This window comes from Enhydra lutris, unplaced genomic scaffold (assembly GCF_002288905.1).
Source record: "Enhydra lutris kenyoni isolate GAN:26980312 unplaced genomic scaffold, ASM228890v2 scaffoldscaffold92, whole genome shotgun sequence".
NCBI lineage: Eukaryota > Metazoa > Chordata > Mammalia > Carnivora > Mustelidae > Enhydra > Enhydra lutris.
Genome location: NW_019154176.1, coordinates 2,853,255 through 2,878,308, shown reverse-complemented (window position 1 = coordinate 2,878,308; position 25,054 = coordinate 2,853,255). Strand labels below are relative to the sequence as shown.

Genomic DNA, 25,054 nt, shown 5'->3' with positions numbered 1-25,054 from the left:
CATGAGAGGGGAGAAGGTCAGAGGGAAAAGCAGACTCCCTGCTGAGCAAGGAGCCTGATGTGGGGCTCAATCCAGGACTCCAGGATCATGACCTAAGCTGAAGGCAGTCGCTTAACCAACTGAGCCACCCAGGCGCCCTAAATAAAATCTTAAAAAAATAAATAAATAAAATATTAAAAAGAGAGAGAGGGAAGGAAAGAGAACATTGTAGATCAGGAAACAGTCTCTTCTGTCCCCCACCCCTTCCATCCTGGTCTTTCTGACAACAACTGGCATGTTCAGATCTTTTTCTATTAAGTTACACGCAGATGTGTGTGTGTGTGTGTGTATGTGTGTGTGTGTGTGTGTGTGTGATATCATATCTCTCTCTTTTCCCCAGACCATACACAACTAACCAATTAAGTACAACTTTCTATTTTTCAACTTGCTATTTTTTAAAACTTTTTTGTTTTTTTAAAGATTTTATTTCTTTGTGAGAGAGAGAGAGAGAGAAAGAGCAAGCACAAGCCTGCAGAGTGGCAGGCAGAGGCAGAGGGAGAAACAGGCTCCCTGCTGAGCAGGGAGCCCAATGAGGGACTCCATCCCAGGACCCTGGGACCATGACCTGAACTTGAGGCAGCTGCTTAACAGACTGAGCCACCCAGGCACCCCTCAACTTGCTATTTTTACTCACCTAGAAATCTAGCCCAGCTATCCTGGCAGGGTTATGGAGAGCCTGTGGGTTGTAAAGACAGGCTCCATGAGTTCAAATCCTTGTGTAGCCCCACACTCACTACCTGGGTGACTGTGGGGAAATTACTTAACCTCTCTGTGTCATTTTCTCCACCTGGAAAAGCATTGCCAGGATTTAATACGAAGCACTTAAAAAATGGCTTAACCTGTCTGTGTCACTTTCACCAACTGGAAAATGATTATAAAGATGGACTACAAGGCACGTAATCCCTCTTCTGAGGTTGAGTAAGCTCCCTATAAATATTCACTCTCCTTACAACCTGTAACCTATCAACAATTTTTCCATTCTTTTTTTTTTTAAGATTTTATTTATTTAATTGACAGAGATCACAAGTAGGCAGAGAGGCAGGCAGAGAGAGAGGAGGGGAAGCAGGCTCCCTGCTGAGCAGAGAGCCCGATGTGGGGCTCGATCCCAGGACCCTGGGATCATGACCTGAGCCGAAGGCAGAGGCTTTAACCCACTGAGCCACCCAGGCGCCCCAACAATTTTTCCATTCTTAAAACGAAACCCCTTAAGAAAGGTCAGAAGTGAAATGATTGCCACAAACTGAACCCACCTGTGTAACCACAGTCTTGCTTCCTGCCTCTCTTCCTCCCCCACCCCCGGAAGCTGCCCCAGGGGCCCTACCACCCACAAGGGCAAGCACTGATCCACATTTGCCATTTCTCATGGGTTGATTAGCTATGTCTACCCTAGAACTTCATTCCAAAGTGCCTGGCCTCCTCTGTCACTCAGCGTAATCCTTTTATTTATTTATTTATTTATTTTTGAGACTCATCCGTGTTATATTGTACTTATCAGTAGTTGGTGCCTTTTGCTGAGGACTATTTTATGGTATGGAGGGACCTCGGTGTGCTGAGCCAGTCATCCATTTATGGACATTTGGGTTGCTTCCAATTTTGGGCCCCTATGAATAGAGCTGTGATAAAATGTTTGTTTTATTTAGAGATTTTGTTTATTTATTTGAAAGAGAGAGAGCGCGTGTGCACGGAAGAGAGGAAGAAGCAGACTCCCTGCTGAGCAGGGAGCCTGATGCAGGGGTGGGTCCTGGGACCCTGGATCATGACCCCAGGGGAAGGCAGACGCTTAACCAACTGAGCCACCCAGATGCCCCCAAAGTTGTGATAAAGTTGCTATGAACATTTGTATACAAGATTTTGGCTCTCTTCTTCTCCTTCTCCTCCTTCTTCTTTTTAAAAGATTTTATTTATTTGACACACAGAGAGAGGGCACAAGGAGGGGGAGCTGCCTGTAGGCAGAGGGAGAAGTAGGCTCTGAATAAGGAGCCTGATTCAGGACTTGATCTCAGGACCCTGGGATCATGTCCTGAGCGGAAGGCAGATGCTTAACCCACTGAGCCACCCAGGCATCCCTAAGAGATCTTTTTCCAAGTGGTTGTTTCATTTTACATTCTCACCAACAGTCCAGGATAGTCCCATTTGCTCCAGATCCCCTCCTAATACTTGGTACCATTTAGTTTTAGCTCTTCTGGTGGGTGTATAGTGGTATATCATTGTTAATTTGCATTTCCTCGATGGCCTCATTCTTTTTATTCGCTGCATGGTATTCCCTCCTGCTCATGGTGATCCTTGTCCTCCTTTGTTGGTGGACATCTAAGCCTCCCCCCATTTATCACAGTAACTATCAAAGCCACAGGTAGCAACCTTTGATAGATAGTCCTCAGGCACAGACACGTATGAGGGCTTCTCCAGAGTCAAAGGCAGAGATGAATCGCGCAAGGCAAACACGGCTGGATTTAATCTTTTCTGCCAGATAACATTTTGACCCACAGCATGTGCTCACCCCACTGGTTGTTACCGGGCTCTCAAATTCTTGCCAATCTGATGAATGAAAACTGGCATTTTCTGATCCGTGCACTGGCACACAGTCAGCGCTCAATATCTATATAATGAGTCAGTGGGTGGGTAGATGAGTGAACGGGTGACAACTGCTCCTGGCCCACCAAACGCCCCGGGAGAGTCCCTTGAGCCCAGATGGGAAACAAAGGTTGGGGCCCCACCCTCTCCCGGGCCCGGGCCCGCCCCATGCCCCGCCCCGGGCTGCTCCGGGCTCCCATTGGAGGCTGCGTGCGGGGCCGGCAGGCGGGCGGGGCGGGGCCGGGCCAGGGGCGGGGCGCTGCAGCCCGCGGAGCCTCCCGCCCGCGCGGGCTGGGGTCGCTCGGGTTCGGACTCCCCTCCCCGCCCGACGCGGCCATGGAGGACGAGCGGAAGGACGGAGCCTACGGTAGGAGCTGCCTCGGGCCCGGGGTCGCCTCTGCTGAGTTGGGGGGCCTTGGGGGAGGGGTTCCTCCGGGATTATAAACACCCGCGCTGCAGCTGGGGGCCCTCTCCTGCTTCCCGGCCCAGCATTCCGCTCTGCGCGGAGCCCACGCCCCCCTGCTCCCGCCGGGTCTCCCCGCGTCCGCTCTCCCGGGAGCCCCCGCACCCCCTCCGGCTGATGGGCCGGGACGCACGGCGCATGCTCCGCCCGGGGAGGTCCCGTTATCTGGCGGCTCAGATGCCAGGCGGGGGAGGGGAGGCTTGGAGACCGGGGCTCGGAAAAGGGATAGGGCCCCGACTTCCCCAAATCCCCCTCTTCTGGTTGCCTTGGTCCACTTCTTTTTCCTGCTCGCATCTCCCGAGAAGTAGCGGTCCCGGGCTTCTGGCGAGATGGGGAAACTGAGGCAGGCCTGGGCAGACTCAATGCTGGGGGGGTGGAAGCCAGTCGGTTCTTGCAAGCGGCCTGGAAGGACGGAAAGAAGGGCGCCCTCACCGAGGGGGCAGTAAAGAGGCAGGAAACCATTGAGAAACTTTACCGGCCGCGTGCAAGGGACTGGGGGTGTCCGCTACCGTTTCGCGAGGTCCCTGCAACGCGGACTCCCCTCCCGCGAACCTCGGCGGATGGCCTTCGGCTGCGGGCCCAGGAGTTGGGGCCAAGATGAGGCTCCTCCCTGCCCTACAGTGCCTTCCTTCCCCGGGTTCCCACGGAGGGGAGTGCCATCCTCAGTTTCTCCTTTCTCTTCTCCATTTTGGGTCCCAGGGCTGAGCTGGGCACAGGTCCCACGTAGCACTCCCCTGGGGCAAAGGGGCGCCGCTGCCCCTCCTTGTGTGACAAGAACTTCCTGGAAACTGTGAGACAGAAAGCTTTGGGGAGGGGGCAGGAAACCGCTCAAAAATAATCAAGAAAAACAAAGCTGACAAGAGATGGGCCTCGTCGGGGCTGCTGCCACCAGGGACAGTGGCCTCAGCAGGGCAGAGAGAGACAGGTGGGGGAGACTGGGACCCTCCCTGCCCAGCCCAGCGGGAAACACAGGGACCAGGCCACCACCCAGCCACTTCCCTCCCTGCCTGAAGCTGCTGGCCCAACCTCCAAGGGCCTCTTGCTCTTGGTTTTAGTTCAAGCCTCAGACCCTGCGGTCGGGGGTGCTGGGCATCCCTTGGGTGTGGCTGGCTGTCTCTGGTCTGGGAATCTCAACCCAGAGTCCTGGCCAGGGCCTGCCTTCCTGTGGGCAGCAGCTGAGGGATCTTGGGTCTCTGTAAGGCAGGGCTGGGGGGCCAGGGACGGCAGAGTGGACAGGGATGTGATTCACCAAGCCTTGAATTTGGCCAAAGGGAGCCAGCCAGCCATGGGTGGGCCTGAGCAAACCCTCCCAGGCCCGGCCAGACCCACACTCCAGACAGGGGACCTCTGTGCCCAACAGAGGTTGCGTTGGATGCCAGAAGCCCATTCCATCAACAAACATTTACTGAGTGTGGTACAGGCTAGACAGTGAACAAAGCAGAAAAACCCTTGAATAAATATATGATTTTAGGTTGTTGTAAGTGTTGTGGAGCAGAAAACAGGACAGCATGTGTGTGGGAGAATCCTCTGGGATTATTTTAGGTGATCAAGGGCTGGTGTTGGAGCCAAGGGCCGCTGGAAGATTTGGGAGAAGTGTGTTCTAGGCAGAAGGAACAGCAAACAAACCACATAATTGTTTTGCTCTAGGGCACAAGGATGCCTGAGGTGGAGACTTCAGCTGGTCTTAAAGCCAGGCCATCATCTGAGCTTCTAGAGGAGCCACCTGGCTTGACTCCTTGAAGTGGGGGGCGGGGAGGGGCAGGTCTCACTTGTTTTGTAAATTGTCCGTTCTTATCAACCAAAACCCTGGGGCCTCCAGGCTGCCACAAGAAGTCCCTGCCTGAAAATGAAGAGCTTTCCTTTGGGAATAATGTTGCAAGAGTTGCTGAGAAATCCCAGTGCTCACATATCCCTTGTATCCCAATACCTTCCGGTCCATCGTGTTACCGTGAATTTAGGGGTGGTGACACCCAGGTTCAAATCCTGCTTCTGACATTTACGACTGTGTGGCCATGGGCATGTTGGAGACCTCTCGGAGACTCTGGGTCCTTGTCTGCGGGGCTGGGCAGACACACTCACTGGTGGGCAGCATTTTCCGCAGTGGCTGGTGGGATCTACCTGCTCAGGAGGCCTCTGGGGACATGGATTTTCCTTGAGCTGATGGAAAAGCAGCCCTCTCTAAAAATAGATTTGGCTGGCCTGGGCAGGGCAGGAAGCTCCCTCCTCAGCAGACACCATATCTAGAGAAATGGCTCCTGGCCCTGATGGATGACAGCAATGGCTACTGCCATCCTTCCCACCCACCCTGGGCATGATCATGGAAAAAGATTCTAGAACCCAAAACAACAGACTTTCTCCGAGGGCTTGGGGGTGGGTGGGTGGGAGGTGAGACCAAAGTAACAGGGCTTGTTTATTTTTTTTATTTTTTATTTTTTTTAAGATTTTATTTATTTATTTATTTATTTATTTGACAGACAGAGATCACAAGTAGGCAGAGAGGCAGGCAGAGAGAGAGAGGGGGAAGCAGGCTCCCCGCTGAGCAGAGATCCCGATGCAGGGCTCGATCCCAGGACCCTGAGATCATGACCTGAGCCCAATGCAGAGGCTTAACCCACGGAGCCACCCAGGCGCCCCAACAGTGCTTGTTTAAAAAGCTGATTCCCTGGCCCCATTTGCTAGAGAATCCAACTTAGGCTGTGGGAATCTGGCATCTGATTTAAAAAAAAAAAAAATGTTGGGAGGGGATATTTATTTATTCATTGAAAGTTGGGTTTTTGTTGTTATTTTTGTTTTTTGTTATTTTCGTTTTATGGGTGTTCCCCCACCCCAAAGTTGGATACTTCAAAAGGATTCACATGCTTCACAATACAAAGGATACAAAGACGGCGTAGCTTTATCATGAAAAGTCTCCCTCTTGCTTCCTCTCCCAGCGTGACACACCCTTCTTCTTGGCACACATCGCTGTTCCAGCATCTTGTGCTTTCTTCCAAATGGAGTCTAGGCGTACAAGACTAGTCTTAACTTCGCGTGCAATTGCATACATATTCTTTATCTAATGGCTGCGGTTTTTTTTTTTCCTTTTACAAAAATACCAGCAAATCTCTAGCGTGTTAATTCCACGAGGCATTGTGTGTCTGTGTGTCTGAAGGTATGTCCGCAGTGCCTGGGACCTAGTAGGTACTCAACAGACACTTACACATGAAAAGATGTTTGTTTCACATGTTGCTTTCTTTGTTGATTTTTTTCGTTTTTTTGTTGCTTTCTTTGTTTAATATGTCTTGGAGACATGTCTCATGTCCGTGCCTGGAAAGCTGCTTCGGTGTTTCTGACAGTTGCATAAAAATAGTGCATTTGTGGATGAACTGTCTTATTTTTTTTAAGATTTTATTTATTTATTGGACACAGAGAGAGATCACAAGTAGACAGAGAGACAGGCAGAGAGAGAGGGGGAAGCAGGCTCCCCACTGGCAGAGAGCCTGATGCAGGGCTCGATCCCAGAACCCTGAGATCATGACCTGAGCCAGAGGCAGAGGCTTAACCCCCTGAGCCTATGGATAAACCATCTTATATTGAACCAATCTTATAGTTAACCAGTCAAGGAGAATATTTTAAGCTTTTTTTTTTTTTTAAGATTTTATTTATTTATTTGACAGAGATCACAAGTAGATGGAGAGGCAGGCAGAGAGAGAGAGAGGGAAGCAGGCTCCCCACTGAGCAGAGAGCCCGATGCGGGACTCGATCTCAGGACCCTGAGATCATGACCTGAGCCGAAGGCAGCGGCTTAACCCACTGAGCCACCCAGGCGCCCCATATTTTAAGCTTTTTATTGAAGCAGACAATTCATACGTAAAAGGAAACAGATCCTAACTGTATGAGGCTCCAGAAGTTTTCACAAGGTGAACACATCCATGAAATCAGCACCCACATCAGGGGGAACAAAAATATTACGAGCACCCCAAAAGCCCCTCATGCCCAGGGAGGGGACAGTCAGTATTATTACTTTAGTTTTAATTTTTTTGTGGTAAGAAACATCACATAAAATGTAGCAGCTTAGGGTGCCTGGGTGGCTCAGTTAGTTAAGCGACTGCCTTTGGCTCAGGTCATGATCCTGGAGTATTAGGATCCAGCTCAGTGGGGAGTCTGCTTCTCCCTCTGACCTCCCCTCTCAGGCTCTCTCTCACTCTCTCTCTCAAATAAATAAATAAAATCTTTTAGAAAATGTAGCATCTTAATCATTTTTGAAGTTGTACATTTCAATAGTGTTAAGTATAGGGGTGCCTGGGTGGCTCAGTCAGTTAAGTGATTTCAGCTTCGGTCATGATCTCAGGGTCACCTGAGTTCAAGCCCTGTGTTGGGCTCCATGCTGGGTGGAGCCTACTTAAAAAAAAAAATAGTGTTAACTTTATTTGCATTGTCGTGCTGAGGCCTGTTTTTGTAAAGCCAATAGACTAAGAATGGCTCCATTGTTTATAAATTGTTGTTAAAAAAAATTAAAAGGAATATGTGACCGAGATGATATGTGAACCACAAAGCTTAAAGTCTTAAATATGTGGCCTTTAACAGAAGAAAATCTGCAGAGCTTAAGTAAGGACCTTCCTATTACCCCCAGAAAGTTCTCTTGTGCTCCTCCCCAGTCAATCTCCAGGCGCCTCAGGAGGCTTGTTTTTACATAAGATTTTAATCTCTTATGTAATAAAATTAATATATTCTCTCTATAGGGGCATAGGGGTGCTGAAAATTAAAAATAATCCTTTGGGTCACCCGGGTGGCTCAGTGGGTTAAAGCCTCTGCTTTCGGCTCAGGTCATGATTCCAGGGTCATGGGATCGAGCCCCACATGGGGCTCTGTGGTCCGTGGAGAGCCTGCTTCCTCCTCTCTCTCCCTGCCTGCCTCTCTGCCTACTTGTGATCTCTGTCAAATAAATAAATAAAATCTAAATAAATAAATATAAATAAGCCCTCAATCACCCGGAATATTTTAGCCTTCCAAGTAAAAGAACCCTTTGCATCCCCTCGGCCAGCTGTCCTCATCCCAGAGGTGACACGACCACGAAGCCCCTTGCAGGAGCTTAGCCTGTTAATTTCTGTGTATTTTTAAAAGTTCCTCAGCCTGGTTTAATGACAAATGGTACTGTTCCCAGAGTGGGATACTATGTTGCCTTGTAAAAAAGTTGAAGTAGGTCTAAGCAACCTCTCTGTTGGGAAACAAGGAAGGATTATGTGAGCGTGTGGAAGAACAAAGTAGGAACAGTGTGTGTAACAGACCAGGGTATGTGTTGGGAGAGCGGTAAAGAGCTACAAATTTGCTTATGCATGTGTACTTAGACTCTGTCTGGAAGTAGGAAAGGGAAACCAGGGAGAGGAAGTTGGGCTCTGGGCCAAGGGCGAGAGGGAGAGTGATTTTCCTTAGTCTTTAGTTTTGTTCTGGTTGAAGTTTTCTACCCCATAAGCGTAGGATTTACTTAATAGAAGCGAGTTTGTTCGTAACCCCCTTCAAACGGTTACTGTGCGGGCATTGTGAGCCAGGTTGTGTTCTAGAGCCTGGAAACAGAGCAGGTGTTGCAGTCGTGGAGCTGGCGTTCTGGAGAGGGAAGCAGACAAGGTATTAGCATTAAGATACAGGAGGGATGGTCTTAGAATGGCAGAAAAGGACTCAGGAGAAACATAATGCAGGAAAGAGGGGGAGGAGTCATCTGTAGGGCCTGTAGGCAGAGTTGAAAATTTTAAGACCACCCGAAGGTGACCAGAAGCAGGAGGGAGGGAACCATGTAGAATGTTTCAGGCAGAGGGCATGGCCTGTGGACTTGGGCTTCTGTACTGAGAGCCATGGGAGCCATTGAGAGTTCTGCACAGAGGAGGGAGCTGGCCTGAGTCAGGTGCTCACAGGCGCCCTCTGGCCACTATAAGGTGCAGTGGCAGAAGTCAGGAGACCAGGACCAAGTTGATTGCACTTATCCTGGTACATGGATCATTAAGTACCAAGGTGCTAAGCAAACAAGCACGTCTACAGAAAAGCTTACCATGGAGTTCTGACTCTCAGCCAGGTTCTAGAACCCAGCATTGCCTCTACTCCTCTGTCTTCTTCCTTGCCCTGTACCACCTGTACCCTTTGTGTCCCTGAACCTTTCATATACCGAGTCTGTTTCTCCATCCATAAAATGGGGTTAACAACAGTATTGACTCCCTCTTGAGGCCGCCTCCAGGGTTCAGTGAACCGTTCAGGTAACACTTAGCCAGGAGCTTGGTCCCTGGTAAATGCCCGGGGTGTGGGGGTACACCATGGAGCATAGAGTTCAAGGGCATGGTTGTCAGGAGCAGAGTTCAAATCCCAGCTCCTCCTGGCTGTGTGATTTGGGGCAAGTCATGAAGCATCCCTGTGCCTTGGTTTCTATATTGGGCCCTATACGCTCAGAGCCTTGTGAGGATGACAGGAGCTTCTAGAAATAAATGTCTGCTTTGGTGGCCAATGCAGGCCCAGCACATAGTAGGGGCTCTGTCTTTTACTCTTAGCATTGTGACGAGGAATGTCACTCTTGGCTTTCCTACCGGGAAGCTATCCCTAGACTCTATCAAAGGGACTCATGTGGGTGGCTGGGATCCTGTTCCCTAGGCACAGATGTCTGGGAAGGCAGGGGTGAGCCGGCCCGGCTGTGTGGGTGAGGCCCTGGGCTGCTGTAGGCCGTGGAGACTTGGCCGGAATCTGGAGGCTGTGGGGGCTGGGTGGCACTTGACGCCCTGGCCCCAGCATTACAACTGAGCAGCCTGGATCAGTTTCCTTATCTTCTACAGCCACTGCACTGGCTGGGACGGCCTTTGTGCCCAGCGAGGCCAGAACCCAAGGGCTGCCTCCCCCACCCAGCCTGGCGTATTGGCCCAACTTTCCCGCACCTTCTCCCCTCACTGTTCCATCTTCAGTTCTGCCTCCCTCAGTATCTGCTGAGGAAAAGGCCTGGGTTGGATCCAGAAGGGCCTTGGTTCGATTTACACAGCTCCGTCCCTCCCTGGCTATGTGGTCTGAGCCTGTGGCCTCATTTTGCCCTCTCTGTCAAATGGGACCACGCCCCCTTGTTAGTGTTTGTTGAACCTCAGACCTGTGCTAAGTGCTTTTTGAGCAGTGAATTCTGACAACACCCACGAAGCAAAATGTCAGTATTAATTCCACTCTCCAGATCGGAAGATGGCAGCCTGGAGAGGGAAAGGGCGTGTGCATCCCCCTAGCCCTCCTGTGGGCAATGAGAACCACTCCTAGTTGTTATAGAGAGAGCATGCGGGGGCACCCGGGTGGCTCAGTGGGTTCAGCATCTGACTTCAGCTCAGATCATGATCTCAGGGTCCTGGGATCAAGCCCCAAGCTGGGCTCCCCACTCAGCAGGGAGTCTGCTTGTCCTTCTCCCTCTGCTGTCTGTCCCTGCTTGTGCTGGCTCTGTCTCTCTTTCAAATAAATAAAATCTTAAAACACACACACACACACACACACACACACACACACACGCAACAAAGAAAGCTTGTGAAATCCACTGGCACAGAACCGGGTTCAACACTTGGTTCAGGGCCTCGAGACCAGGGGGTGGCAAACTGTTTCTGCAAAGGGCCAGAGAGTAAACATTTTTAGCTCTGCAGGCCACGTAGGATCTGTCCCTACAACCTAGCTCTACTGCTGAAGCCTGAAAACAGCCACAAACAACATGAGAAGGAACCAGCTTGGCTGGGTACCAAGAAAAATTAACTTACGGCTGCCGACATTTGAATTCCATACAATTTGCACATGCCAAAATAGTCTTCCTCTTTTGATGTTTTTCAGCCCTTCAGAAATGTAAAGACCATTCTTAGTTCTGGGTCATCTGGAAACAGGCCGTGGGTGGATTCCTCCCCACCACCATCCCATGACAGTTTGTCAACCCCTGGTTATGCTGTGTGGCAGGCAGTGTAACAGTCCCCACACCCCAAAGATGTCCACGATCTAACTTCTGGAGCCTGTGACTATGTCACCTTACAGGACAAAAGGGAATTTGCAGATGAGATTAAATGTAGGATTTTTTTTTTAAATACTTTATTTATTTATTTGACAGACAGAGATCACAAGTAGGCAGAGAGGCAGGCAGAGAGGGAGGAGGAAGCAGGCTTCCCACCGAGCAGAGAGCCCCATGTGGGGCTCGATCCCAGGACCCTGGGATCATGACCTGAGCCAAAGGCAGAGGCTTTAACCCACTGAGCCACCCAGGTGCCCCTAAATGTAGGATCTTATGGGGGTGCCTGGGTGGCTCAGTCAGTTGAGTGTCTAACTTCGGCTCGGGTCATGGTCTCAGGGTCCTGGTATTGAGTCCCACATCAGGCTCTCTGCTCAGTGGGGAGCCTGCTTCTCCCTCTGCCCCTCCCCCAGCTCATGCGCTCTCTCTCTGTCTCTCTGACTGATTTATTATTAAATAAAATCTTAAATAAATAAATAAATGTAGGACCTTTTTTTGTTGTTGTTTAAAGAATTTATTTGACAGAGAGGCATGGCGAGAGAGGGAACACAAGCAAGGAGGGAGAGGAGAAGAGAATCTCAAGCAGATTCCCTGCAGCCCCCAGGTGGGTGGTCATCTATGGTTTCTTTTTTTTTTAAAGATTTTATTTATTTATTTGACAGAGAGAGAGATCACAAGTAGGCAGAGAGGCAGGCAGAGAGGGAGGAAGAAGCAGGCTCCCTGTCGAGCAGAGAGCCTGATGCGAGGCTGGATCCCAGGACCCTGAGATCATGACCTGAGCCGAAGGCAGAGGCTTAACCCACCGAGCCACCCACGTGCCCCTGGGTGGTCATTTGTTACAGCAGCCCTGGGCATCTCATCCAAAGCTAACCCACGAGCTGGGTGGGTAGCCCCACTCTGTGGCTTACCATGGGTACACAGTTCGCTGGGGGCCCCCATGTCTGCATCCCTCCAATGGAGGTAAGGACAGGATCCATCTAGCAAAGTCGCTGTGACATTTTGGAAAATTGCCCGGCACGTGGTAAGGGACGGTGAAACCGAGGAATCAGGGCATCTCTCCTGTTACTAGTTTGCAGTGTTGTTGCAAAGACTCAGCAAGTTCTCATCCTGCGGGTTTAGATCAGACTCAATGATCAGAATCCAGGAGTATTCAACCTGCTCCCCCCTCCTACCCCCCCACTCCTTGCTAATGTTAACAAGAGCTCCTGGAACCCATCAGACGGCTTTACCACTGTTCCCTCTGGCATTTCTTGAGAGATGCCAGTAGCAACGCCAAGCCTATGGCAGGTGCTGTGCTGTATCTTTAGTTCCATCTCACGGAGAGACAACTCAGTTTCAAGCAGCAAGATCATGGCCCCACTGTCCCATCCACAGCCACCAACTTCTCTCAGAGCTGAAACCTCTCTCTGTGTCTTGCCCTCCCCAGCCTGGCCAGGTCATGCTCCTGCTCAAAGACTCTCAGTGGCTCCCACTCACCCATCAAACCTAGAGTAGGGGTCTTCCACTTGTTGCTAGGTAGCTGGGAAAGCCACTTCCCCTTGCCGAGCCTTGGTTTCCTCCACTGTAAAATGGGTTGATGGTAGGACGTCCAGTATAATGAGGACAGAGCTAGAGTCTGATAGGCACTCCTCAGCCAGCACCAGCCACTTTTTTTTTTCTTTAAGATTTTATTTATCCAAGAGTGAGAGAGAGACGGTGAGAGAGAGCTCGAGCATGAGCGAGGGGAGGAGCAGAGGGAGAGGGAGAAGCAGACTCCCAGCTGAACACAGAGCCCGACAGGGGGCTCGATCCCGGGACCCTGGGATCATGACCTGAGCAGAAGGCAGACACTCAACCAGCTGAGCCCCCCAGGTACCCCAGCTGTTTATGGTTTCTTCCCCTCTGCCAGTCTGGCTGCCTTTCAAGGGGCACAGGAAGCCTCCTGTACTCCCTTATCTCTTCTCCACCCTTACCGGTCTCTCCTATCGGATGGTGGAAATACGTTCCTGTGTTTTCTCTTCATACTCGTAATAGTTCCGAGTTTTTATCTATTTTGCGTGATTAATGCATGTGGAATTTATTTTGCTATGTGTTGGGGGTGAAGTTAACTTTTTTCCTTCCTATTGCAATCAAGGCTTATGACGAATTGATTTATCCTTTCCGTGCCCACTGAACATTCCACATTTATCATGTATTAAATACTTTATATATAAAATTCACAAATTAGTTTCTTAAATGCATGCACCTGGAAACCTCTAAGCAGTGTTTTTACTCTCAGCCTTAGCTAGCTTTCTTTCTTTCTTTTTTTTTTTTTTTAAGATATTATTTATTGGGGTGCCTGGGTGGCTCAGTGGGTTAAGCCTCTGCCTTCGGCTCAGGTCATGATCTCAGGGTCCTGGGATCAAGTCCCACATCGGGCTTTCTGCTTAGCGGGGACCCTGCTTCCCCCTCTCTCTCTGCCTGCCTCCCTGCCCACTTGTGATCTCTCTCTGTCAAATAAATAAATAAAATTTTTTAAAAAGATACTATTTATTTATGTAAAGGAGGGCGTGTGCATACACACTCAAGCTGGGACACAGGCTAGGGAGGGAGGGGGAGCAGAGGGAGAGAGAGAATCCCAAGCAGACTCCAAGCTGTGCAGAGCCCCGTAGGACTCTGAGATCATGGCCTGAGCTGAAATCAAGTGTTGGACACTTAACCGACTGAGCCACCCAGGCGCCCGCAGTCTTAGTTGTCTTTAAATGGTTTGTGTACTGTGGTTATTCACTCAACAAACACTGAGTGCCAGGTGGTATTTTGGGCCCCGGGAACAGTTGTTAACAGAACAGACATAAATCCCTGTCCTTGTGGGGTGCCTGGGTGGCTCAGTGGAGCCTCTGCCTTCGGCTCAGGTCATGGTCTCAGGGTAGTGGGATTGAGCCCCACATTGGGCTCTCTGCTCAGCAGGGAACCTGCTTCCTCCTCTCTCTCTCTGCCTGCCTCTCTGCCTACTTGTGATCTCTGTCTGTCAAATAAGGAAATAAAATCTTTAAAAAAAAAAAAATCCCTGTCCTTGTGCTGGGAATAGGCAAGGGGGCAGACAATAAACAAACCATATGTAAATGGGGTGATGGGGTCAAGGGGAAAGGGATGCTGTTTTGGATAGGATGATCAGAGAAAGCCTCTCTGAGGAGGGGGGATGATTGAACAGAGGCCTCAATGAACTGGAGCCACATGGACATCTCTGGGAAGAGTTTTCTAGGTAGAGGGAACAGCAAGTGCAAAGGTCCTGAGGTGAGACCTTGCCTGGTGAGTTTGTAGTTGGGTTAATGAGGCCAGTGAGGCTGAAGCAAACAAGCGAAGGGGAGAGAGGGAGGGGACCCGGCAGAGCATATGGGGCCTTATGGGGCATGATGAAGAGGTGGTGGAAGCCATGGAAGGTTCTGGGCAGAAGTGTTAACAGGCTTCTCTGGCTGCTATGGAGGGAACAGACAGTGAGGGGAGTGGGAGTGTGGGAGCCAAGAGACCAGGGTGGAGGGAGCTGCCTGCACTGGCCCAGGCAGGAAACCACAGCTGTGTGACAAGGGCTTGGGTTCTTGATAAATTCTGAAGGCAGAGCCCAGGGACCCCAGGTCTCTGGTCTGAGCACGTGGGAAGACAAAGCTACCTTTTCTGAGCCAGGGCAGGGTGGGGACCACCAGGGACTTGCATGTGGCTGTGGTGAATGTGAGACACCCGCAAGACCTCCAGAAGACAGGTGTTACAGGGGGTGCACAGCCCAGGGGACCAACGTTGATGGATCATCAGGGTGGAGCTGGTGGCTGGAGTCCTGAGTTGGCAAGAGTGTCCCCAAGGGACCTAGTGTAGCTGGGAAGAGGCTGTAGCCTGTGCCTGGCTTGTTTTATTTATTTATTTATTTTTGTGGTCCACTGCTTGGACTGGGTGGGTAGGACCAGCCAGCCTTGGGGTTGGCAGAGACCATGGGAACCACAGGGTTTCTTTGGGAGGCCTGGTCACCCAAGGGCGTGGCTTGGCACCTTTAACCTCCCCTGTTTGCTAAAGACTGCCTGGGGTCAGGCGGGGCTTCTACAGCTTGAGGCCCTTGGGGTTGGGGGGAGGCGCATCGCTCTAGGGACAAGCTGAATTAGTGACCAGAGAGCCCCACTAGGGGATGCTTGACTTTGAGGTAGCACAGTTACTGAGCACCAACTGTATATGACCACACTATCGAACCCTGTTGGTGACTGTGCCATGGCACCAACAGTCATCGACCACACTACGAAGTATATCACTGCCCTCCAAACTGTTGGGGGTGCAGTGACAACGGCCCTGTGATTGAGGGAGCATACAGTTGGCTTGGGGAGTGGATGGTTGGTGTGTAAGAATACAGTAAGGGGGGTATAGCCAGCTGTGTGCCCCCATGCTGACTGTATACCCTCATACTGGCTATACAATTCTTTGCCAACTGTATACCTTGCACCAGCTGTATACCCCCACCCCTGCTGTGTACCCCACACTGATTAAACACACCCATGGCAACTGTCTACCTCTTTGTTGGCTGTATGCTGCCACACCAGCTGTGCCCCATACTGGTGGTCCCCGCGTACCTATACCCCCCACAGCAGTTAAACACCCCGACCCTGACTACAGTGTATCTGCGCCAACTATAAATTTCTGTGCCACCTGTATACCTCCTGATATCCTGTGATGGGTCTGTGACCAGTCTTGGTTTGCTACTTTTTTTTTTTTAAGATTATATTTATTTATTCGACAGACAGAGATCACAAGCAGGCAGAGAAGCAGGCAGAGAGAGAGGAGGAAGCAGGCTCTCCACTGAGCAGAGAGCCCGATGCAGGGCTCGATCCCAGGACCCTGGGATCATGACCTGAGCCGAAAGCAGAGGCTTTAACCCACTGAGCCACCCAGGCGCCCCGGTTTGCTACTTTTGAGGGGGCTCAGGGTAGGCAGGATACCGGCTGAATTGTCCTCTGGCTTGGATAGGGCAGAAGGAAATGTTGGAATCTAGGGCCGTTTGGTCAGGATGTCAGTTCTACAAGAACAGACTCACAAAATTGGGTCTCTCGTCTTCCACCATGCTTAGTGCCCAGCCCTGGGCCAGCACCCAGTATGTGCTCCATAAATACTTGCTCTACAAAACAGTGGCTTCAGGATTATAATCGGGCTATGTGAATGGATGGGGAGCTCAGGTGTCTAGTCTTGGGGGCCGCAAAGTGCCAGGCAGGGATGGGGCATCTGGGTGGCCGGTCTCATTTTGCCAGTCTTCAAGAGACTAGCCATATGGGTTTTTTTTTTTTTAAGATTTTTAAAAAATTTAATTTTTACATTTTTTAGTAAGTATATAATGTATTTTTATCCTCAGGGGTACAGGTCTGTGAATCGCCAGGTTTACACATTTCACAGCACTCATCATAGCACATACCCTCCCCAATGTCCATATCCCCACCACCCTCTCTCGTCCCCCCTCCCCCCAGCAACCCTCAGTCTGTTTTTTGAGATTGAGTCTTTTATGGTTTGTCGTGGGTATTTTTTTTTATACCTTTTAAAAGATTTTATTTATTTATTCATGAGCGATGAGAGAGAGAGGCACAGGGAGCCCGATGTGGGACTTGATCCCAGGACTCCAGGATAATGACCCGAGCTGAAGGCAGACCCTTTCACCAATTGAGCCACTCAGGCGGCCCGCGACGTGGGTGTTTATATGGATTCTCTCGATGTTTCATTTGGCATTTCATTTTTTTTTTTTTTAAATGCAGACCGAAATAAAACGGGTCCACCGGCTTGAGTTTTCAGCGCCAATACTCTATATTTGGGAGTTTGGGTTCAGCCATCTGCCTGTTTTGCGGCGCCTATATCTAGAGTTATCTCCCCGCGTGCCTCAGTTTCCATACCTGGAGAATGGGGCAGCAAGAGGCGCCCTTCCTGGGTTGAGAGGGGGCGTAGGCGGCGTCGCCTGGTTGGGACGTAGGGGAGTACCCGGGCCGCGGGGTGAGGCCAGGGTTCCCCGGTGGGGGCTGGGCAGTTGGGAGGTTGGGGGGGGCGGAGAGGGCTAAATCGGGTGGCCTGTGAGTGGCGGGAGCAGCTGCCGCCCCGCCCGGCCTCCCTCTCCCTCCCCTCCATCGGCCAGTCCGTCCCGAGGCTGCCGCTCAGCTAGGGCCGGTCAGACCGGTTTGGGCCGCCGCGCCTGGCTCCGGGCTGGGAGGAGCCGCCGCCGGTCGGTCGGTCCATCTAGGTCCGTCCCTCCCACGGGACACCCGCGCTTGCAGACCCGCGCCGAGGGGGCTCGGAGCAGGTGGGCGGCCGCGGCGGCCGGACGCCCGCGGGGATGGGGGGCGAGCGGCAGCATTACTACGGGAAGCACGGTAGGCAGCACCCCCTCCCGCACCTGGGCCCGGCCTCTCGGAGGGGGCAGCGGGACGACCCCGCCGCGAGCAAGAGCGGGGAGCAGAATTGCCTATCCCTGCGGGTCGCCCCTCGCCCTCGCCCTCTCCAGGAGCTGCCTCACAGCGCTCCCTCCAGACCCCCTCCACTGAAGGGCCCCGTCTTCGGAGGTCCCCCGCCCTGTACCCCTGCGGGAACCTTCTCCAGATCCCACCTTGGACCCTCGCCTCCCTCCCCGGCTCTCTGTCCCCAGTCCTGCCTCCTCCCCAGTGTCAGCTGATAACTCGGGGCTGTTCTCCGACAGTCACGATGGCTTCCCCTGCCTTGGCCTGCCTGCCCTGGGGGCTGGAGGTGGGTGAGGCGGGAAATGCCGCTGGGTCTCTGGATTTCACTCTTACCCAGGGTGCGAGACACCCCTGGGAGCTTCTGGGGAGGGTGGTTTCGAAGTCCCTTCTCGGTCACCCTGCTCCATCTTGCTGACTTTCAGGAACACCACAGAAGTATGACCCTACGTTCAAAGGACCCATTTACCACAGGTAAGGGCTCTGGGTTCCTGGGAGGGGAGGGGTCTCTGCTAGCACTTCACCCTTGTTTCTTTACACCCTAGTCTCTTTCTTTCCTCTCCAGCAGACTGGTGATCAGTATTTGTGACTTGACAATTAAAGAACTAATTTCTTTCATATGCAGAGTCTGTCTTTAAATTTTTTTGAGATTTTTATTTATTTACTTATTTGAGATAGAGACTGTGAGAGAGCAGGAGGGGAGAGGGAGAAGCAGGCTCCCCACCAAGCAAGGACCCTGACTTGGAGACCGAGCCCAGGATCCTGAGATCATGACTTACAGCAAAGGCAGATACTTACCCAGCTGAGCTGCCCACCACCCCCCAGGGGCCCCCCAAGAGTCTTTACAAATGAATGTTAAACTCAGGCAAAAGATTAGAAGAGATAATTTCTAGAACAAGAAATACTGTAGACAGTGAAGTTAATGGGAAAGTGTGCAAATTCACCGAAACGTCAAGGAATGGGATTTGAAACAATGCGGAATAGAATGGCCCCATCACAGACCCGCAAAGATTAAAAAAATTGGCGTATATGCTGCTCTGAATCAAAGTGGCTCAGTATATTTTGGAGGGAATTTGGAAATATGAAAAATTTAAAGAACTATTTATTTGAGAGAGAGCAGAGAGTACATGCTGGGAAGCATACACACAGGTGCATGTGAGTGGGGGGAGGGGCAGAGGGAGAGGGAGAGAGATTGTCCCAAGCAGACTCCGTGCTGAGTTGGGAGCCAACCTGGGGCTCAGCCCTGCGACCCTGAGACTATGGCCTGAGCTGAAACCAATAGTGTGATACTTAACTGACTGAGCCACGGAGGTGCCTCAAAATATGAATTTTTAAAAAAATATTTATTTATTTATTTGGCAGAGAGAGATCACAAGTAGACAGGCAGGCAGAGAGGCGGGGGAAGCAGGATCCCTGCTGAATAGAGAGCCTGATGTGGGGCTTGATCCCAGGACCTTGAGATCATGACCTGAGTAGAAAGCTGAGGCTTAATTCAATGAGTCCACCCAGGCGCCCTTCAAAATACGAATTTTTTAAAAAGATTTTATTTATTTATTTGACAGAGCACAAGTAGGCAGAGCAGTAGACAGAGGCAGAGGGAGAAGCAGACTCCTGACTAAGCAGAGAGCCCAAATTGGGGCTCAATCCCAGGACCCTGGGATCATGACCGGAGTGAAGCCTGCTTCTCTCTCTCCCTCTGCCGCTTCCCCAGCTTGTACTCTCTCGCTCACTCTCTCTCAGATAAATAAATAAACTCTTACCAAAAAATAAAAATAAAATAGTTTAAACTTTAAAAAACATTAATCCCTGTTGCTATTAAAGGTGGGAGGGAAACTGGCACTCTCAATCAAAAGAGAACTGAACATTGTGGCCAGCTGCTTCAAGAACAGTGTAGCATTAGGTATCAAAATGTAAGGAGCCCCTGGCTGACTCAGTCTGTAGAGCACACCAGGGCTCCTGATCTCAGGGCTGTGAGTTCGAGTCCAGTGTTGGGCGTAGAGCTTGCTTTAAAAAAATAAAGAAGTAAAATGTACGGGTTCTTCGGTACAGCATAACACTAAGGAACAGGCGTCCAAATAACACATGGACATGGGCATGTGTGCCGGGCAGGTTGGGGTCCATGACCCCAGGGCCCCAAGTCTGCCACCCTGATGCTGTTCTCCATTCCCTAGGGGCTGCACGGACATCATTTGCTGTGTGTTCCTTCTTCTGGCCATTGTGGGCTACGTGGCGGTAGGCATCATAGGTGAGTGGGGCCGTGCACAGGATTGGGGTTCCAAGGTGGGAGGACAAACCACAGCCTCTAGGGCAGACATGGTGCTGAGGAATGGCAGTGCCTCAGTGTCCCTGGATCCCTCCACAGCCTGGACCCATGGGGACCCTCGGAAGGTGATCTACCCCACCGACAGCCGAGGCGAGTTCTGCGGGCAGAAGGGCACAAAAAATGCGTGAGTCTTTCTCCTTGGGGGGGAGGTGGGACTGGAGAGGTGTGGGCAGGATGGCTTCATGAGCACTGGGGAGAAGGTTCTAGGCTTCCCCCACCTCCATCCCTGTTAGTCCAGTCAGCAAGTACTTAAAAAGCTCCCGCTGTCCCCAGCCGCTGTTCTAGGCCTCAAGGATGTTGCACTAAATGAGATATTAAGAGTCTTGTCCTCTGGGAGCTCACAATGTAGGGGAGGAACAGAGAGTTGACCGTCCCGGATCTGACGTCAGGTGGGGTGGGCTAAGCAGGTGAGCTAAAAGCCAGTTCAGTCCAGGTTGTGCCACTCCCTGGCTGTGTGAGCTAGAATGAGTGTCTCAACCTCTCTGGGCCTCATTTTCCTCGTCTCTGAGATGGGGATCATCGCAGTCCCACCCTTGTGAGGCTGTTGGGATGGTTCGATGAGCCAGCCCGCAGAGCTTCGGGTTGCTTGCATTAGATATTATATGTAGGGAGGTTGAGAAATCCTGAGTTTTCATCTCCCTTCCCCAACCCCAGGAACAAACCCTTCCTGTTCTATTTCAACATTGTGAAGTGTGCCAGCCCCTTGGTCCTGCTGGAATTCCAGTGTCCCACCCCCCAGGTAATTTGGCCGCTCCCCTACCTTCTTTGCCGCCCCTGCTTTCCATCCCTGGGTCCTTTTCTCCCCCCCTGGGACTTCTCTCTCAGAGAAGAAATTTTCTTTTCCCCCGGTGAATGGGAAGCAGGGCCTCTGTCCTGCGTGGGGATTGGGTGTCTGTCTTGATCCCACCCAACCCCTGCCTCCTGTCCCCCCAAGATCTGCGTGGAGAAATGCCCCGACCGTTACCTCACCTACCTGAACGCTCACACATCCCAGGACTTTGAGTACTACAAGCAGTTCTGTGTGCCTGGCTTCCAGAGCAACAAGGTGTGAGGCGAGCCTGGGGGTAGGTGAGGTGGAGGGTGGTGGCCTGGGGCACGAACCCCTCTCCCTTTCTTGCTAGGGTGTGGCTGAGGTGCTTCGGGATGGCGACTGCCCCGCCGTGCTCATCCCCAGCAAACCCTGTGAGTCTGGGGTTCTGCAAACTTGGGGGGAGGAGGGAGTGGTCAGCAGGGCTGGGGGGAGGTTTCAGGGGCTCAGCCTGACTGGTCTCATTCCCTGCTGCACGTAGTGGCCCGGCGATGCTTCCCAGCCATCCACGCCCACAAGGGGGTCCTCATGGTGGGCAATGAGACGACCTACGAAGACGGGCACGGCTCTCGAAAGAACGTCACAGAGCTGGTGGAGGGTGCCAAGTGAGGACTGCACCGCAGCCCACCACTTCGGGGTCCTGCTCTCCCGGGTGGGCCGGGGCGTCCCCTGGGGCTGGCTCAATCAGGGAGGGGCCCTGGCACAAGCCTTGTCTGCCTGTCACCAGGAAGGCCAACGGGGTCCTCGAGGCGCGGCAGCTGGCCATGCGGATATTTGAAGATTACACAGTCTCCTGGTACTGGATAGTCATGTAAGTGGGGAGGGAAAGCACCCCCGCCACCGGGTCTGTGGCGTCTGGGGCCCGTGACAGGATGCCGGCTGCTCATGCCCCCCCATTCCCCCGTTTTCTCCCCAGCGGCCTGGTCATCGCCATGCTGATGAGTCTTCTCTTCATCGTCCTGCTGCGCTTCCTGGCCGGCATTATGGTCTGGGTGATGATCATCATGGTGATTCTCGTGCTGGGCTACGGTGCGTCTCCCCCTGCCTGCACCCTCCCCCCGCCAGCCCTGCGCTCTGCAAGATGCCTCTGCCCTGACCCTGGCCTTCGAGAAGCTTGTCCTAAGCCACCTGTATTTCACTGGGCATATTTGTGACGATGTTCATCTCAGCGTTGTTTATGGGAGTAGGCACTTGGAAATAACCTCCGTGGGTATCGACGGGGTCTGAGTTAGATCATAGCCTTCCAGGTGGGCGCCTGAGATGCATTGTGGCTCATCCACAAGCAGATCACTTAGCACAGTGGTTAAAGATGTGTGCCTGGCACCAGATTGGGGGGATGGGTCCTGGGGGGGGGCGGGGCCGGGTGGGTAGTTTAAATGCTAACTCTGCCCAATCCTTCCTCTGTGACCTTGGGCAAATGACTCAACCTCCCCGTGCCTCAATTTCTTCCTCTATAAACTGGGGATAATGAGTATTTACTAGTTAGGCGGCTTAATGAGAAAAAGTATACAGGTGAGATGTGGAGGAAGGCCCTGTAGATCCCAGGTCTGTGGAACCCAGAGGGAATGCACAAAACCCAGGGCTTCACGTTCTGATTGTTTGGATAAACGTTCCGGGGGAAGGATGTCTCCTAGGCAGCCCATCGTGAGGACACAGATACTAAAATATTCATGCTAATGGTGGATTCTCGCTGGGCGCTAGCATTTTAGGCAAATGGTTTTTGTTTGTTTTTAAGATTTTCTTTGCTTTTGTAAGATTTTATTTGAGAGAGAGAGAGTGAGTGAGAGAGAAAGAGAGAACATGAGCTGGGGTGGGAGGTGCAGAGGGAGGGAGAGGTAGAGGGAGAAGCAGGCTCTCTGCTGAGCAGGGAGCTTGACGCAGGGCTCCATACCAGGACCCCAGGGACCTGAGCTGAAGGCAGATGCTTAACAGACTGAACCACCCAGGTGCCCTTAAGATTTTATTTTTATTTTTATTTATTTATTTTTAAATATTTTATTTATTTATTTGACAGTGATCACATGTAGGCAGAGGTGGGGGAGGGGAGGCAGGCTCCCTGCCAAGCAGAGAGCCCAATGCAGGGCTTGATCCCAGGACCTTGGGATCATGACTCGAGCCGAAGGCAGAGGCTTTAACCCACTAAGCCACCCAGGTGCCTCAGATTTTATTTTTAAGTTCTCTCTCCACCCAGCTTGGGGCTTGAACTCACGACCCTCAGATCAAGAGTCACATACTCTACTAACTGAGCCAGCCAGACAACCCTGGTTTTGTTTTTGTTTTTGTTTTTACTTAATCTGCATTTTACAGATTCACTCTACAAAGAGCTAAAGGGAATATTGAAAATCCTTAATGCCACCGCACTGAATGTTAATACCCACATCCTCAGTCTCCCCTCATGAATTGTAACTGGGTGGCAAGGAAGACCTCAGGCCCCAGGGCATCCTGACCCCTAGCCATGCACTCATGTACGCCTGTGTGCATCAAGCCTGGATTGAGTGCCTGTGTCCCAGGCCGTTTTCTGGGTCCTGGGGGTGTGGGCAAGATGGACAAGAAATAATAAACCAGGGCTCCTGAGTGGCTCAGTTGGTCAAGTGACTGTCTTCGGCTCAGGTCACAATCCTGAAGTCCCAGGATCGAGTCCCACATAGGACTTCCTGCTCAGCAGGGAGTCTGCTTCTCCCTCTGACCTCTCCCCTCTCATGCTCTCTCTCTCAAATAAATAAAATAAATCTTAAAAAAAAAAAAAAGATGCCGCCTGGGTGGCTCAGTGGGTTGGGCTGCTGCCTTCGGTTCGGGTCATGATCCCAGTGTCCTGGGATGGAGTCCTGCCTCGGGCTCATTGCTCCGCAGGGAGCCCGCTTCTCTCTCTGCCTCTCTGCCTGCTTGTGTGCTCTCTCCTTCCTTCTGACAAATAAATAATAAATAAAATCTTAAAAAAGAAGAAAGAAGTAATAAACCAGGAGGTGGCTGGGCCAGCTCAGGGGAGTCTGCAACTCTTGATCTCAGGGTCATGAGTTGGAGCCCCACGTTGGAGCCCCACGGTGTACAGTTTACCTAAAAGTTAAATCTTAAAATAAATTAATAAACCAGAAAACCCTCTAGAAGGTCCAAGCAGAGAGAAGGGGCTAAGAGGCTGAGTATGAAGGAGTGTGGTTTGAAATGGGAGAAGCTGTTTGAATAGGTCTCATTAGAAGGTGACCTTTGAGGGGCACCTGGGTGGCTCAGTCCTTTAAGCATGTCCCTGCAGCTCTGGTCATGATCCTGGGGTCCTGGGATCGAGCCCCACGTTCGGCTCCTTGTTCATTGGGAAGCCTGCTTCTCTCTCTCCCTCTGCCTGCCGCTCCCACTGCTTGTGCGCGCTCTCTCTCTCTCTGACAAATAAATAAATGAAATCTTTAAAAAGAAGAGAAAAGAATGTGACATTTGAGTAGAGACAGGAGGGTGTGAGAAATCCCGTACTAAGCAGCGGGAACAGCAAGTACAAAGGCTCGGAGGCGGTGCGCCTGGGTGGCTCATTTGCTTAAGCATCTGACTCTTGATTTTGGCTCAGGTCATGATCTTGGGGTCCTGGGATGGAGCCCCGAATTGGGCACCATGCTCAGCGGGGAGTCTGCTTGGGATTCTCTCTCTCCCTCGCTCTCCCCCTCCCCCTGGCTTGCTCGCTCTCTCCTCCTCACAAATAATGAATCCTTGCAAAGGCTCAGAGGTAGGAGCAGCTTAGGTTCTTGCTTCTGCTAAATGGGGGTGCTCCCACCTGCTTTGCAGTGTGGGGTGAGCATCTGGTGGGCTAAGGTCGGTCCCTTGTGCAGGTATATTTCACTGCTACATGGAGTACATGAGACTGCGGGGCGAGGCTGGCTCCGACATCTCCCTGGTGGATCTTGGCTTCCAGACAGACCTCCGCGTGTATCTGCACCTGCGGCAGACATGGATGGCCTTCAGTGAGTCCCAGCCCCCCCAACCCTGCCCCGGAGAGGCCTGGGAGGGAGCGGGGACAGGCGGCTGGCAGACTCGGCCCCCCTCTGCCTCCCGCAGTGGTCATTCTGAGCATCCTTGAGGTCGTTATCATCTTGCTGCTCATCTTTCTGCGGAAAAGAATCCTCATCGCCATCGCACTCATCAAGGAAGCCAGCAGGTGGGTGGCAGGGTGCCCCTGGGGGCTGGGCTGGCTGGTCCTGGGGGGCTGCTCAGGCCCTGATGCCTGTGTCTCATCTCCTCCCTAGGGCTGTGGGCTACGTGATGTGCTCCTTGCTGTACCCACTGGTCACCTTCCTCCTGCTGTGCCTTTGCATCGCCTACTGGGCTAGCACTGCTGTGTATCCACCCTGAGACCCGGATCCCTGACCCCGGGGGCGGCTAAGGGCCGAACTGGCCTAGAAGTAACCTGCAGCTCGGAGGGGGGCGGGGGACAGGGCCAGAACCCGGTAGGGGGAATGGATCCTTTCTCACAAGCCGCCAGGGTCCC

The 25,054-nt window shown here is 51.9% G+C and overlaps 1 protein-coding gene across 3 annotated transcripts in view; it reads left to right on the top strand.

The window, feature by feature from the left end:
- Nucleotides 1-2,882: 2,882 nt before the first annotated feature.
- Nucleotides 2,883-25,054, top strand: part of LOC111162399 (solute carrier family 44 member 2) — a 28,108-nt gene continuing 5,936 nt past the window's right edge. The window contains exons 1-13 of one of the 3 annotated variants that reach the window (XM_022526795.1): nucleotides 2,883-2,977; nucleotides 17,884-17,932; nucleotides 19,630-19,703; nucleotides 19,821-19,905; nucleotides 20,436-20,520; nucleotides 20,716-20,826; nucleotides 20,903-20,963; nucleotides 21,071-21,194; nucleotides 21,317-21,400; nucleotides 21,506-21,618; nucleotides 24,399-24,530; nucleotides 24,625-24,724; nucleotides 24,813-24,905. In XM_022526795.1, coding sequence (XP_022382503.1) covers nucleotides 2,947-2,977; nucleotides 17,884-17,932; nucleotides 19,630-19,703; nucleotides 19,821-19,905; nucleotides 20,436-20,520; nucleotides 20,716-20,826; nucleotides 20,903-20,963; nucleotides 21,071-21,194; nucleotides 21,317-21,400; nucleotides 21,506-21,618; nucleotides 24,399-24,530; nucleotides 24,625-24,724; nucleotides 24,813-24,905 — 1,142 coding nt within the window. In that variant the 5' untranslated portion in view covers nucleotides 2,883-2,946. Of the gene's footprint in view, nucleotides 2,978-17,325; nucleotides 17,378-17,883; nucleotides 17,933-19,629; nucleotides 19,704-19,820; nucleotides 19,906-20,435; nucleotides 20,521-20,715; nucleotides 20,827-20,902; nucleotides 20,964-21,070; nucleotides 21,195-21,316; nucleotides 21,401-21,505; nucleotides 21,619-24,398; nucleotides 24,531-24,624; nucleotides 24,725-24,812; nucleotides 24,906-25,054 lie in introns of those variants that run through there. The other 2 variants (XM_022526796.1, XM_022526797.1) reach the window with 2 other exon arrangements.